Below are 13,995 nucleotides of genomic sequence, written 5' to 3'. Positions count from 1 at the left end.
GGCATATGAAGAGTTGTCTTGAGTGTCCTACAGAAATTCTTATTTAAGTTGATTTGAGACAATTTGTGTTATTTTAAAATTATTAGACGTATTTATGTTTAATTTTTTAGTTTGTTAGATTAATTTGAAGTATTATTATGCAATGAAAATTTGAAATGAAACTATGAAAGCTTTTCAAGTTTAATTCTTATATATCAAGTTATTATAACACTCTGGTGTCCAGTATAAGATTTATGCTATAAGTTATATTTTTTTCATGTTCATTGTATTATCTTAAATTCGTAATGAATTTTTCAAATATAAGGGTCTTAAAGCCTTTGAAATTTATTCAAACACTCTTTTTATAAGATTATTTTTTTATTTTATATTTTTACTTTATAGTAATATAAATTATGATTGTTATACAAAATACAAAAAATAAATAAACCCGGCCCGGCCCCTTAGACCCAGAACCGTTCCGGTTCAATATTTATTGGATGGGCCCGGACCCGTTAAACCCGGTATGGAAAAATCGGTAACCGGCCCGGATTGGTGATCGGCCGGTCACTTTTTTCCTCGACCCGGACCGGCTCGGCCCACCCCTTTGACACCTTTACATTAAGCTTTCACTATGCACATTTTGTTAAAACTATATGATATTTATGATACACAGTTTTATCTTATATTTTTGCAAGAGACTATTTCTGAAATTTAACTCAGTAATTTCTCCTCTGGTCACCATCAGCTTGTAGAAATTAAGCAAAATTCTAACTCCCATAAGTAGCAGGAAAAATTATTGGGTTTTATTTATTAAATAAAAAAGGTGTGAATAGAAAATAGTGAAAAAAGAAATAGAGGAAAACGAAATTTTGAATTGGTTCCTTTTACGAAGTAACTTTGTCCCTCATCACATAAGAAGAGAAAAATTCTTGTGCTTATATATATAGAAGCACTTTTTCTAGCTCTTAAAAAGTTGAGACGAGAGCAAGCATCGCGCTGTCGTCGTCCCTCGGCTTCGACTTCAAATTTGGTCAATTGATTTGATTGATAATTTTTTTTGGACATAATTTATTTTCCTTTTCCGTTATTTATCTCTTTCCAGATATTTTTCGCGTAGATTTTATGTATTAAATTCACAGTTAATTTCCTAACGGTCATTTGCGAATTTAAAATTCGCGGCTAAATAGAAATACAAAATATTTCTGCCGAAATGATACCTTATGTGAACAGGTACCTTCGCACCTATAACCCAGAATATTTGACTATAAATTCAGAGACTTTGCTTCATTTTTCCACCACCGAAAATCTGAAAACTCTCCCTTCTTTCTTCTACATTTCTGCATTGGTTTTTCAAAGCAAAAAGTAAACATTAAATGTGATTTGCTCAGCCATTTGATTTGGCCGAAATTCTGCCATTTATAGTGCCGCTATTACAAAATTGAGAGGAATACTTGGGCAAATATGTGGGGATTAAATTTCTTGAAGACAACACAAAAAACTTATGGGCTCGAAATTTTTGTGATTCTCTTTATTAAACTAATTTTTCATGTCTTTTAACACAGTTTACTAACAAATATATCAACATTCAATTGGTTGATTACTACTGTCCGCACATTTCCAGAAATAACAAAATCAAACAAAGATACCTGTTTCCAAGAAAACGACGAATCCGATTTAATATCTCATTTTCAACATGCAACACTCAAAAGAGTGTTAACATCCACTTGTGCCTTGCCCCATTGTTCCTCCTCCACCAACTCCAGTATCTCTGCTCTTAAAATTATTCTTTTTAGTTAGATTATATCTGAAATATTGAGAATTTCTTGCATTTTAGTATTTGGAAAGCATTGGAGTGTAAAAAAGAGAACTTTTCAGAGACATGGCTACTTCAGCAGTCTCTGGAAACTCAATTTCATGCACAACTTCCATTTCAAGCATTTCTAGCTTCAACAATTTCAGAAACAGAAACCCAAATCTTTTGTTGGGTAGAAGGAGTTTTTTATTGTATAATTGGAGAAGAAGAAGCTTCTATGTCTGCAACGTGGCTAGTGATCAAAAACAGAAGATGAAGGATTCTTCCTCTGATGAAGGTACTGACATAATTTTCATTGGTAATTTACTAAATTTTTTGAACTTTTGGGCTCGTGTGTTAGAGTCTACAACAACAACAACAACGTAACTCAGTGGAGGGCATATATGGAAATTTAAATAATTATTTGTGGGACCCAGGTTGAATGTAGGCAGGGGAAAATTAGTTACAAGTATAGCAGAGGGGGTAGAGTATTCTTTATGCGGAAGTTGTCAAGTCTTAGCTCTTTGTTCTCATCTCCCTTCTTCTATATTTCTCATCTCCAATTCTGTATCAGTCTAATTCTCATCCCCTTCTTCTTAGATTTCTGTTGCTTTATCCTTACTATCGTTAGCATCTACATTGTAATTACAATTACTGTTGAGTTAATATAATCAGTTGGTTGGGTGTAATATCGGATTTGTTACATTGGTGCTTTCATCCAGAGGTCTCCAATGGAGGACGAAAAAGTACTCAAGGCTTTCATTGATAATTCAATTCGTGATTCAGTTCAACAAATGAAGGATTCAATTTCTAAGGATCTAGCTGAACTTCGTTCTGTATTGTTGGAGGTTATGGGGAAAAAGTCTATGACCTCTTTTCAACCCCGAGATACAGCTATGGACGCCAAATTATTGGGGTTTCGAGGCGAGAATCCGGAGGCTTGGATATTCCAAGCAGAACGTTATTTCGATTTTTAGGCGTCGTTCTACCTCGAAGGTGAAGCATTGGAATGGTACGGGTGGTTAGTTAGAAACAATCAATTAATTGATTGGCCACATTTTGCTGATAAGGTGAGAATTCGATTTAAACAGAAAGGGCCCGTGTCAGCGGAAGGGAGATTAGCGAAACTCCGGCAAGTAACCTCTATGGCTGAGTACGAAAGTCATTTTGAAGCTATTTCGTCGGAGTTGGGTGGGTTAGATGTACTTTCTCCAGGCCTTGCATATGTTCCTCCACAATGGAGCAGTATAACCACCTCACAATTGCCGCAATACTGTGGTGAGCAGTCTGATTGCGAAAGCAGTATCAATGCGTGCAAGATCTTCGATGAATTGTTTGATAGGTCCAAAGATGCGACTTCTCTTAGTACATCTGCCAAGCTTGGTCAGCTTATGATTCAGGATCCGCACAAGGTGAGTAAGCTGACAATACATACCACTAAGGCAACTGCTTGCAATAACGACTCTAACACTGAAGCGAAGAATGATGAGGCAAAAATTGTTCCCATTAAAAACGAACCTCTAGACTTTGTTGCTGCAATTGCAGAGAAGCCTTCATCGCGGATTAATTCTACATTCTGTATTCCCTATGACCTAGTCGTGTTTGGTAATCACAAAGTTTTAGAAGGTTGTTGGAATAATTTACTTGTTGGAAATTCCAGCAAAGTATGCCTTCAACGTCGACTAGGGCTTGCTCAATGCTTGGAGGAGATGCCTTGTATTCTTTGCGCTTGCAGTTATGCCCAGCTTATAAGCAGAGGTATATGTTATCACTGCAATGCACTTTGTCATGATGTACTTATAACAACTTTGCATCAATTTTTCCCTGTTCAATTCGGATTAGAGTTTCCATTTGATCCTGGATCTACTTTGCTTACCACATCCATTGGAGTAGCAAGAGATTGTGATGCTTCGGGCAACTTAAAGCCTGATAAGTTCATAACGTTAACCTTGTGGAATTCTTGTATTACACCTTTGAAACTTCAGTTGAGACATATTGTTGATGTATGTGCTTGGGTGCCAATAGAATGTGTGGGCAAAAATATTCTAATACAAGTTGTTGTTGCTGGTACATATGCTAATGCTGCCATTACTGATGGATTTCTGAGAAAACTTGGACAGATACATGTATGCAACATCACCTTCTTGACAATTATCAACTTTGATTTTATGTTGGATGGTACTTCTCCTTCTACTATCCATTTTCTTATTGACACAAGGAAAGAGGTGGGTTGTGCTATTATAAACATCAGGGTGAATGCTTCTTTGGGTGTCATGTATGAAGTTTTACAACTTGCAAGTGGACTGGTTAATCCCACTGTCATTATTCTGGTTCTTCAATCTGAAGTTGTCCTATTGTAAAGGGAGGAATGCCTTGGACACGTTCTTGCGAGCATCACTGGAGAAGGAACCGCATTAGATAGATGTTGTTGATTATTGAGTATCATCAACTGGAGCCATTTACAGCCACTCCTCGAGATAATATTCTTCAGAGACATGAGCTTTTGGAAATTCTCGCCAAAGACCCGGGAGCAACCACAACTTGGTTTAGTTGTCTATGTCAACAATGATCAACTTGGTGTTCCTTGCAAGCATGAAACTATGCACAATTTTAAATCATATAGCTGTCCACATGTTGGGTCGGAGTGCGCTATGGTGTTTCTTCATTTGGCACTTCATTTATATGAGGCAGTGACTAGGCAAAATCTCAGGCATCCTCGTTTTGACGCTTACCAGGATGGATTATATGCTGGGGGTGATTATCAGATGGTTGAAATTTGTTTCAACATTCATAGATATGAAATTTTGTCTGCTATGGATAATGTCTACACATGCATAAACCCATTCAAAGTTCTATTCTGGTGGAGGACTGCATTGATTTACCAAACACTAGAAGAGGAGTATAGTACACTAATTCATGGTCCACCATATCAAGCTTGGCTAATAGTTCTAGCAAATAAAAAGAGGGTCATCGGAGATTATTGGGCTAAGCAGGCCCTAAAGAAAGTGTTGGTTTGGCATCATGACTTCATTAACCTTCTGAAAGATAAATGTGTCACCAAAGAGAGTGAGAAGAACAGTGCATATGCAAAGGAAGTTGATATTATTTTATGGATTCGTATGACTTTGGCTGATGGGTTCGACTTCTACAGAGCAAGGTTCTTGCAACAAATAACATTACTCTACCCGAACCTTGAGGACAAGGTTCTTTTTGAGGCGGGAGGTATTGTTGTGAACTTAGTGAGTAACTCAGTGGAGGGCATATATGGAAATTTAAATAATTATTTGTGGGACCCAGGTTGAATGTAGGCAGGGGAAAATTAGTTATAAGTATAGCAGAGGGGGTAGAGTATTCTTTATGCGGAAGTTGTCAAGTCTTAGCTCTTTGTTCTCATCTCCGTTCTTCTATATTTCTCATCTCCAATTCTGTATCAGTCTAATTCTCATCCCCTTTCTTCTTAGATTTCTGTTGCTTTATCCTTACTATCGTTAGCATCTACATTGTAATTACAATTACTGTTGAGTTAATATAATCAGTTGGTTGGGTGTAATATCAGATTTGTTACACCAGTAATTTCCCACTAGTGGGTTCTGGGGAGGGTGAGATGTACGCAGCCTTACCCCTACCCTGGAAGGGCAGAGAGGCTATTTCCGATAGACCCTCGGCTGGAATGTTTAGAGTCTTAACAATAGTTAAATGAATGACTTGTTGTATTCTTAGTATGATTTTTCGGACAATCCACGTCATTAGCTAGTTTTTAATGTTGATTTATGCCCAAGGTTCGTTTATTTAATATGATATTAGAGTCAGACTCATCCTAATTTTTTATTTATCCAACGTTGGGCCCCCATCTTGAGAGTCCCTAATCTAGGATTTGAACATTATGGGTTCGAGATGCCACTAAACTCATCGACCATTTAAGTTATTATATTTGAAATTTAATATACGTATGTATTTAGCTGATTTCCTAACACATATACAGTGTCTAAGCCAAAGCCGAACCCATAGCTAATATGCTACATTCACTCATGTTCATCTTATTTTATCCACGCTCTAGATGTCCAGCCTGGACGTGCGAGGTGTTCGTCTTGCATTGTTGGGATGTTAGAGTCCTGCATTGGTGGACGGAATAAGTTGTTATCTCATTATATGGTCGTGAAAAATTCTCATTCATGAGCTAGCTTTTGGGGTTTGTCTCCTCTTATAATATTGGACAATCCTCATCTCACGAGCTAACTTTTGTTATCCCCTTGAGGCCTTGACTGTTAGAAATACTATTGATTCAACTTTCACTTCTATAGCCTTGTAACTCATACTAATGAATGCAGACTCCCCCAATCTCATCTTTAATAGTTATCTGTTCGTCTTCCTGGGATAGTCACAGCTTGTATCACTGTTATCTTTTGGAACTAAATAAGGCCTTTGAATAATTCTCATCAGAATCCAGGTACATTAATGTATTCATCTTCCTTAGGTGAGTCAAAATTCAGAATTGGGGAGAGGACTATGAGAATCAATCAACTGGAGCCCTTGTATTAACTGAGAAATCAAGATTGAGTAAAAAGTAGACTAAAAATAGTTTGTCAGTGCATCTAGTATTGTTTTCACTCCTTAGTGGCTATTAACATAGAGGAAGTAGAGAAGCAACAGACATTATTTGGACCCTTTGTTAATTGGACCAATTGGACACCTTCCAGTGATTTCTTTTTTGGTAATTTCAGGATTCACATTGGATGTTTTCCAGCCAGACTCCACATCTGTTTTATCAAGTATAAAGTATCACGCAGAGTTCACGCCATCATTCTCTCCTGAGAAGTTTGAACTTCCCAAGGCATACTATGCGACTGCAGAGAGCGTTCGCGATATGCTCATTATAAATTGGAATGCAACATACGATCTCTATGAAAAGATGAATGCGAAACAGGCATATTATTTGTCTATGGAGTTCCTTCAGGTTAGATTAGGCTTCCCTTTTATTCGGAGTATAACTTCAGAGATTGTTCATTGGAGTGAGTTGCTCTAATACGCTTTTGGTGCTTACAGGGAAGAGCTTTACTTAATGCAGTTGGAAACTTGGGGCTAACCGGACCTTATGCAGAGGCTTTAACTAAGCTTGGATACAGTTTAGAAGACGTGGCCAGGCAGGTCGGTTGTCTTTAGAAAACTTATTTTTGTAGATGGTTAGCCACTAGGCAGTAGTTTCTGTTCAATTGAATTTGTGTCTTGTTTTTGTACAGCCCGATTTGGCTATTACTGACACTTAAACTTTGCTTTACAATGAGAAACGTTGAAGAGCTACTAGCTTCCGTTTCTGAATAGCACAAGTTCTTGATTGATATGCTCTCCGGAAAGATCTAACTGACGCATTAACATAGTTGAGGATGTGTACCTTCCACTTAGGAATTGAAGCATAATCTGATGTGTGACATACTCCGGATAGTAGTCTACTGAAATTAGCTTAAGCTGTTTAGTGTAATGACTGACAGGAACCAGATGCAGCTTTAGGGAATGGAGGCTTAGGAAGACTTGCTTCTTGCTTTCTGGATTCAATGGCGACGCTAAACTACCCTGCATGGGGTTATGGACTTAGATACCGATATGGCCTTTTCAAACAGCTTATTACAAAAGATGGCCAGGAGGAAGTTGCTGAAAATTGGCTTGAGGTACAATATGTCGACTTTTTATACTTGTCGCAATTCAAACACTGAATGATATGTCGACTTTTCATATTTCAATAGCTTTTATATGTTTTTTTGGCTATTCTCCAAAGTAATAGGACTGACTATTATTATCTCAGATGGGAAATCCATGGGAAATTGTGAGGAATGATATTTCATATCCTGTAAAATTCTATGGGAAGGTCATTGAAGGAGCTGATGGGAGGAAGGAATGGGTTGGAGGAGAAGATATAACTGCTGTTGCCTATGATGTCCCAATACCAGGATATAATACGAAAACAACGATTAACCTTCGACTGTGGTCAACAAAGCTAGCTGCCGAAGCTTTTGATTTACGTGCTTTTAACGATGGAGACCATGCCAAAGCATATGAGGCCCAGAAAAAGGCTGAAAAGGTGTGCTTCTGTTTGTCTTATTAATACTGTGCTATTCCAAAGTATGAATGTGCATTTACTGCAAATTCAGTTTATTCACCAAATGAAGAGGATCCACTAAAGTTCTGTGTCTTGTTGTATTTTGGATCAGATTTGCTATATCTTGTATCCAGGTGACGATTCACTTGAGGGAAAGACGCTTAGGTTGAAGCAACAATACACACTTTGTTCTGCTTCTCTTCAGGACATTATTGCACGGTTCGAGAGGAGATCAGGGAATACGGTTAACTGGGATCAGTTCCCTGAAAAAGTTGCAGTACAGATGAATGACACACATCCAACACTTTGCATACCAGAAATATTAAGGGTGTTGATGGATGTTAAAGGTTTGAGCTGGAAGCAGGCATGGGAAATTACTCAAAGGTTCTCTTACCTTATTGCATCAGACAAATGCTTTTTAGCTGAATAATCAGTTTAATATTATAGTTAGATTGCCTTTGGATTTGCCTTTTGAGCATAGATGATTCTTCGCTTGTAAGTAGTCATGTAAGTTCAGTAGCTCTATTCCTGTGACACTGTTTTATCTTTGACAGAACTGTGGCGTACACTAACCACACTGTTCTACCTGAGGCACTGGAGAAATGGAGTTTGACACTTCTTCGGGAACTGCTTCCTCGGCACGTGGAGATCATAGCAATGATAGATGAGGAGGTAAAAGTTGAAACTTTATTTCAGTTCTACGATTAAGTTGATTATACATTTTGAACCATAGCCATTATATATTCAACGCCACCCCACCTCCTAAGGGCGAATTTGGTGCTGCTCTGCGTGTTATGTTTACTTCTTTCTTTCTGCAAACTGTTTCCTGTGGATACTTTCCCGGACTTCGTGATGTGTGCTGAGTGCTCGTATGTATAGTATGCTTCTAGAGATTTTTCCTTGACTTCTTGATCTCTAAAACTGAATTGGAGGGGATGGTTTTGCAGCTCTTGCATACTATAGTTGCTGAATATGGTACTGAAGATCTTGACTTGTTGCAAGAAAAGCTAAACCAAATGAGGATTCTGGAAAATGTTGAAATACCGAGTTCTGTTTTGGAGTTGCTTATAAAATTCGAGGAAGGCAAAGAACAAGCAGAAGAACCAAAGGTAGAAGAAACACAAGAAGAAGGAGGTAAAGATGACACTAAGGATGAGGAAACTGAGGCTGTAAAAGCAGAAACTACGGCCGAAGAGGAAGAAACTGAGGTTAAGAAAGTAGATGCGGAGGAGCCTCAAGCAAAAATAGCACGGATATTTGGGTCGGATCCAAATGGACAACAAGTGGTTCGCATGGCAAATCTATGTGTAGTTGGTGGGCATGCAGTTAATGGTGTTGCTGAGATTCATAGTGAAATAGTTAAAAAGGAAGTTTTCAATGAATTTTACGAGGTACAAGATTATATCACACGCCTAGAACTGGCGGATATCATTTTCAGTTCTCCACAATGCTGTTTTGACTGATCCAAACACTTTGTTTCTTAACAGTTATGGCCAGAGAAATTCCAAAACAAGACAAATGGCGTAACACCAAGAAGATGGTTAAGTTTCTGTAACCCAGAGTTGAGTGACATTATAACTAAGTGGACAGGATCTGATGATTGGTTAGTAAACACTGAAAACTTGGCAGAGCTTAGAAAGGTATCGAATTGTATCTGATTTGTGATCTTATTGATTCCTAAACAATTGTTCAGCAGGGCTTTTCCTTTTTGTTCTTTCCATCGGTCCTTCTATATGGAGCGAGATCTGTATAAACATGATAAGAACATATAAAATGTTGGGCAAAATACAAAATTTGCCGGTCGGCTGAAACTGATTGCATTGCTAGCCAAAAAGTGTATAAATATAATACGTATATAATACATATTATATACAAAAAATATACATATTGTCAGCTATTATTTTTGAAAGAATGGTTACTAACTTCAGGCATTTAACTGTCAACAGTTTGCTGATGAAGAAGAACTCCAGTCAGAGTGGAGGAAGGCAAAAAGAAGCAACAAAATGAAGATTGTCTCTCTCATTAAAGAAAAAACTGGATACGTTGTCAGTCCTGATGCAATGTTTGATGTTCAGGTGAATAATATCGGTTTTCTCGCTCACCAATTTTAATTTTCAATGTTTTGACACTTCGATAACTAAATATTGAGTCTCTGTGGCCCTTTCTTCCTCTTTATTTGATTCTTTCTGGATTTCAAATATAGCCATGCTTCTCTATTTCCAGATCAAGCGCATTCATGAGTATAAGCGGCAGCTATTAAATATATTCGGAATTGTTTATCGCTATAAGAAGATGAAAGAAATGAGCCCTGAAGAGAGAAAAGAAAAGTTTGTCCCTCGAGTTTGTATATTTGGAGGAAAAGCATTTGCTACATATGTTCAGGCCAAGAGGATTGTAAAATTTATCACCGATGTCGGGGCAACAGTGAATCATGATCCTGAGATTGGTGATCTTTTGAAGGTATGATTTGGACGAGTCAAACCGATGTTTGCTTAAAGATTTCAAAGATCTTACTAACCATTTTACCATTAGTTAACATTAAAAGTTTGCAACCTTTCAAATAATTTAAGTATGATAATCTTTTAGCAAAATATAGCATGGTTCTACCAGGTGGGGTCTGGGGAGGGTAATGTATACGCAGACCTTACCCCTACCAGTAAATATCTCATGTATTAACTAGTAATAGATCCTGTGGTTATACCTTTTATAAGTCCCATATGGTGCATGCATTAGATTTGAGAATTTATCTTCTCTTATTTCAGGTTGTCTTTGTCCCTGATTACAATGTCAGTGTGGCAGAAGTGCTAATTCCTGGCAGTGAGCTGTCCCAGCATATTAGGTGCTTAATTTCACTAGTTCATATATATATTTTGCAGTCGCATCTCACGTTTAATGGTTGAAAATTTGTCACATCTCTCTACACTTCATAATGAGCATTACCATACCTTGAAGAGATTCGACTTTGTGCATTTTGATGCATTTTTCTTTCATTTGATTTGTTATTAAAATATGGGAGCATTGCACCAAGAGCATATTGCAGTTTTGTCTGCAGTTATTACTGGCCTACACTTCTTTAGTATGGTATATACATCAATTTGCATACATACTTTAAACTTCAAAATTTGAATACTAATTAATCTAATTCTTACGTTGCTTTTCCTTCTATTTTTTGGTTCTTACGTTGCTGGTATTGTCTTTCTAGCTTTTGTTGTTGTTACGGATTTACTGTCTCTTTTCGTCTTCTTGAGCCGAGGGTCTATCAGAAACAGCCTCTCTACTCCTCCGGAGTAGGGGTAAGGTCTGCGTAACACTACCCTCCCCAGACCTCACTTGTACGATTTTAGTGGGTTGTTGTTGTTGCAATTAATCTAATTCCAGAATAGTATGGTTTAAATACTTAGAACTTAGAGAGAAAACATGCAATTGCACATCCAAATCGGTTATGTATAATAGGCAAGGAGAGTGTACTCTAGGACTAATGTTGCATAACAAACTGACCACTATATACCTATTTACTTATAATACAGCTTTTTGTATGAAGTCACTATTTTGTCTTGAGCTAACATGTCATATATCTCTTTGATATCTCGATATTATTTAAAATAGCACTGCTGGTATGGAGGCTAGCGGAACCAGCAACATGAAATTTGCAATGAATGGCTGCCTCCTCATTGGGACGTTAGACGGTGCCAATGTTGAAATAAGGGAGGAAGTTGGAGAGGACAATTTCTTTCTCTTTGGAGCTCAGGCTCATGAAATTGCTGGCCTACGTAAGGAAAGAGCCGAGGGAAAGGTGAGGTTAACCGTAAATGAATAATTTTTCATTCGTTATCAACAAATTATATTGCACAAGCACAAGCTCATAACAAAGTTATATATATTCAAGTGAATTTTTGGACCAAAACAGAAGCTGCAGTATCCTTATTGATGAAGTGTGTCTTACCTTATCTTTTCTTCATGTAGTTTGTACCGGACCCTAGATTTGAAGAAGTAAAGGCATTTGTTAGGACAGGCATCTTTGGCCCCTACAACTATGAAGAACTCATTGGATCCTTGGAAGGAAATGAAGGCTACGGCCGTGCTGACTATTTTCTTGTAGGAAAGGATTTCCCTGACTATGTAGAGTGCCAAGATAAGGTTGATGAAGCATATCGAGACCAGAAGGTATACTTTTTCTCATAGTAACTCACATTCATGTTGCATGATCTGTGTCTTCTCTTGAATACATTCCTTCCCATAAAGCATAAGAGGTCTAAAAGTCAATGCTGTCTAACCATGTCTTTCTCTGTTTCATATTAGTCGTGCGAAACAGTTGGCCATGCACAATTGTGTCTGTGGCTGCTGTAAACGATTGAATTCAATGATCTTCGTTTTTCTTTTTCTATGATAAAACTGGTTGTCACTATTATAGCTACTGCTATCAGTTGACAATTAGATGTCAAATGGAAACACCTTCAGCATATGATTAGCATTGCATTTGGATACTATCAAGCTTATCTTTTCAGAAGATCATCATGCCTATGATTAGGAAACAGTTCCTTTATGTCATTCATACAATCGTGAAGAAATACAGGGTAAGGTTGCGTACAATAGACCCTTGTGGTACGGCCTTGACCCCGCGCACAGCGGGAGCTTAATGCACCGGGCTACCCTTTATAGAAACGTGAAGAGAAGCTTGGGTAGCGAATGGTATTGTTTCTAAAACATGTATCGTTCAAATGAATGCAGAAATGGACCAAAATGTCGATCTTGAACACAGCTGGATCGTCCAAGTTTAGCAGTGATCGAACAATTCATCAATACGCAAGAGATATATGGCAGATTGAACCTGTTGAATTACCTTAAAGTTAGCCAGTTAAAGGATGAAGCCAATTTTTTCCGGAGGTTCTTCTCCCTATTTGTTCCTTTCTATTATTTCTTGTTACTACTGCTTTCTTTTTATCTTTTCTTGAGCCGGGGGTCTATCGAAAACAACCTCTCTACTTTTTAGGTAGGGGTAAGGTCTGCGTACACACTACCCTCTCCAGACCCCACTTATATTGGGTTTGTTCTTCTTCTTCTTCTCCCTATCCATAAAGATGGTAAAATCTTGCCAACTCTTGTTGCCATAACAGAAGCCCCTAAGCTACTGAAATTTAATCATGTGTTAAGAGAACACTTGAATTTTATTGGCAATAAGAGCTGATTCCATTTTAAATTAGTGCATTTTGCTTTGAATAGTTCCAGTTTGAGCAGTTTAACATTGCATTTCCTTGTAAATAAAATAAATCATAATTAGTTAAAGTAAATACAAGTGTCTAATGGACATAGAAGCCAAAATATCTATAAAAAGATATAAATAAAAGGAAATTCTCAACATTTTAATTTTATATATAAGAAAAGTTGTGAGAAGATATTTTAACTGTTTCATTCACTACCTAAACAAAAATTAATATTGGTAAGAATAAACAGGACATGTGTTTACAAATAGTTAAACCAAAGAAGAATTTATCCGCACATAGTGTTTACACCAAACTAATGAATAGAAGATTTGTCTCTTATATATACTACATATAATTTAATTTTTTATTAAATATAATTAAAACGTCATCTCTTAAGCCTATCTTATCTTTTTTTTTAATCATCTTTTGCATACCAAGACAAGTAATTGTTAACACATTGACACCAATATTTGAAAAAAAATCATGAATAACCATATTTAGAGCCTGTGATTGAAAAATAACCATAGTTTCATAAGTCACCATCTTCATTTGATTTCCATTCATCAGCAGGACAACCACGTATTATCCCCAAATTTCATTTCAAATGCAAAGTTTCTCTTTTGACTGTTACCCGACAAAGATACGTTATATTTTCTTCCTATTATCAAAATAGTTTGAGACTCTATTTTTGCTGCATAGTAAATTATTTTATTTTTTCTGTTCTAATACTTTATCCGAGAGTTAGGTCGACTGTCCTTCACTAATTTCAAGTGTTATGTAAAATTTGTATCTAATGCAATTGATCCTAATGGGACAATATCTGGCAAAAAATTGACCGAAATAAAAGAAATCATTAAAAAAATACCTCGCTGGTTACATAAATTAACCATCGAATTGGAGCCATGATTTGATAGATATACATCAAAATCTAC

General features: G+C 37.0%; 1 protein-coding gene across 2 annotated transcripts; it reads left to right on the top strand.

Moving 5' to 3' along the window:
• Positions 1 to 1,666: 1,666 nt before the first annotated feature.
• On the top strand, positions 1,667 to 13,062 carry LOC109212179 (alpha-1,4 glucan phosphorylase L-2 isozyme, chloroplastic/amyloplastic). Of its 2 annotated transcripts, none has more exons than XM_019375803.1 (15): positions 1,667 to 2,069; positions 6,493 to 6,725; positions 6,815 to 6,916; positions 7,258 to 7,434; positions 7,569 to 7,844; positions 7,975 to 8,246; positions 8,417 to 8,534; positions 8,810 to 9,253; positions 9,350 to 9,502; positions 9,809 to 9,937; positions 10,086 to 10,322; positions 10,625 to 10,701; positions 11,469 to 11,655; positions 11,826 to 12,026; positions 12,591 to 13,062. In XM_019375803.1, exons 1-15 carry the CDS (start codon positions 1,859 to 1,861, stop codon positions 12,705 to 12,707), a joined length of 2,934 nt encoding a protein of 977 aa, XP_019231348.1. In that variant the 5' UTR covers positions 1,667 to 1,858; the 3' UTR covers positions 12,708 to 13,062. The 2 variants fall into 2 exon arrangements, with proteins under 2 accessions (XP_019231348.1, XP_019231347.1); XM_019375802.1 differs by lacking the exon at positions 1,667 to 2,069 and adding an exon at positions 4,181 to 4,993.
• The last annotated feature ends 933 nt before the right edge of the window (positions 13,063 to 13,995 follow it).

Source organism: Nicotiana attenuata, unplaced genomic scaffold, assembly GCF_001879085.1.
Source record: "Nicotiana attenuata strain UT unplaced genomic scaffold, NIATTr2, whole genome shotgun sequence".
In the NCBI taxonomy this organism is placed as follows: Eukaryota; Viridiplantae; Streptophyta; class Magnoliopsida; order Solanales; family Solanaceae; genus Nicotiana; species Nicotiana attenuata.
Note: the sequence above shows the minus strand (reverse complement) of the source record. Positions and strands in the feature narration are given on the sequence as shown.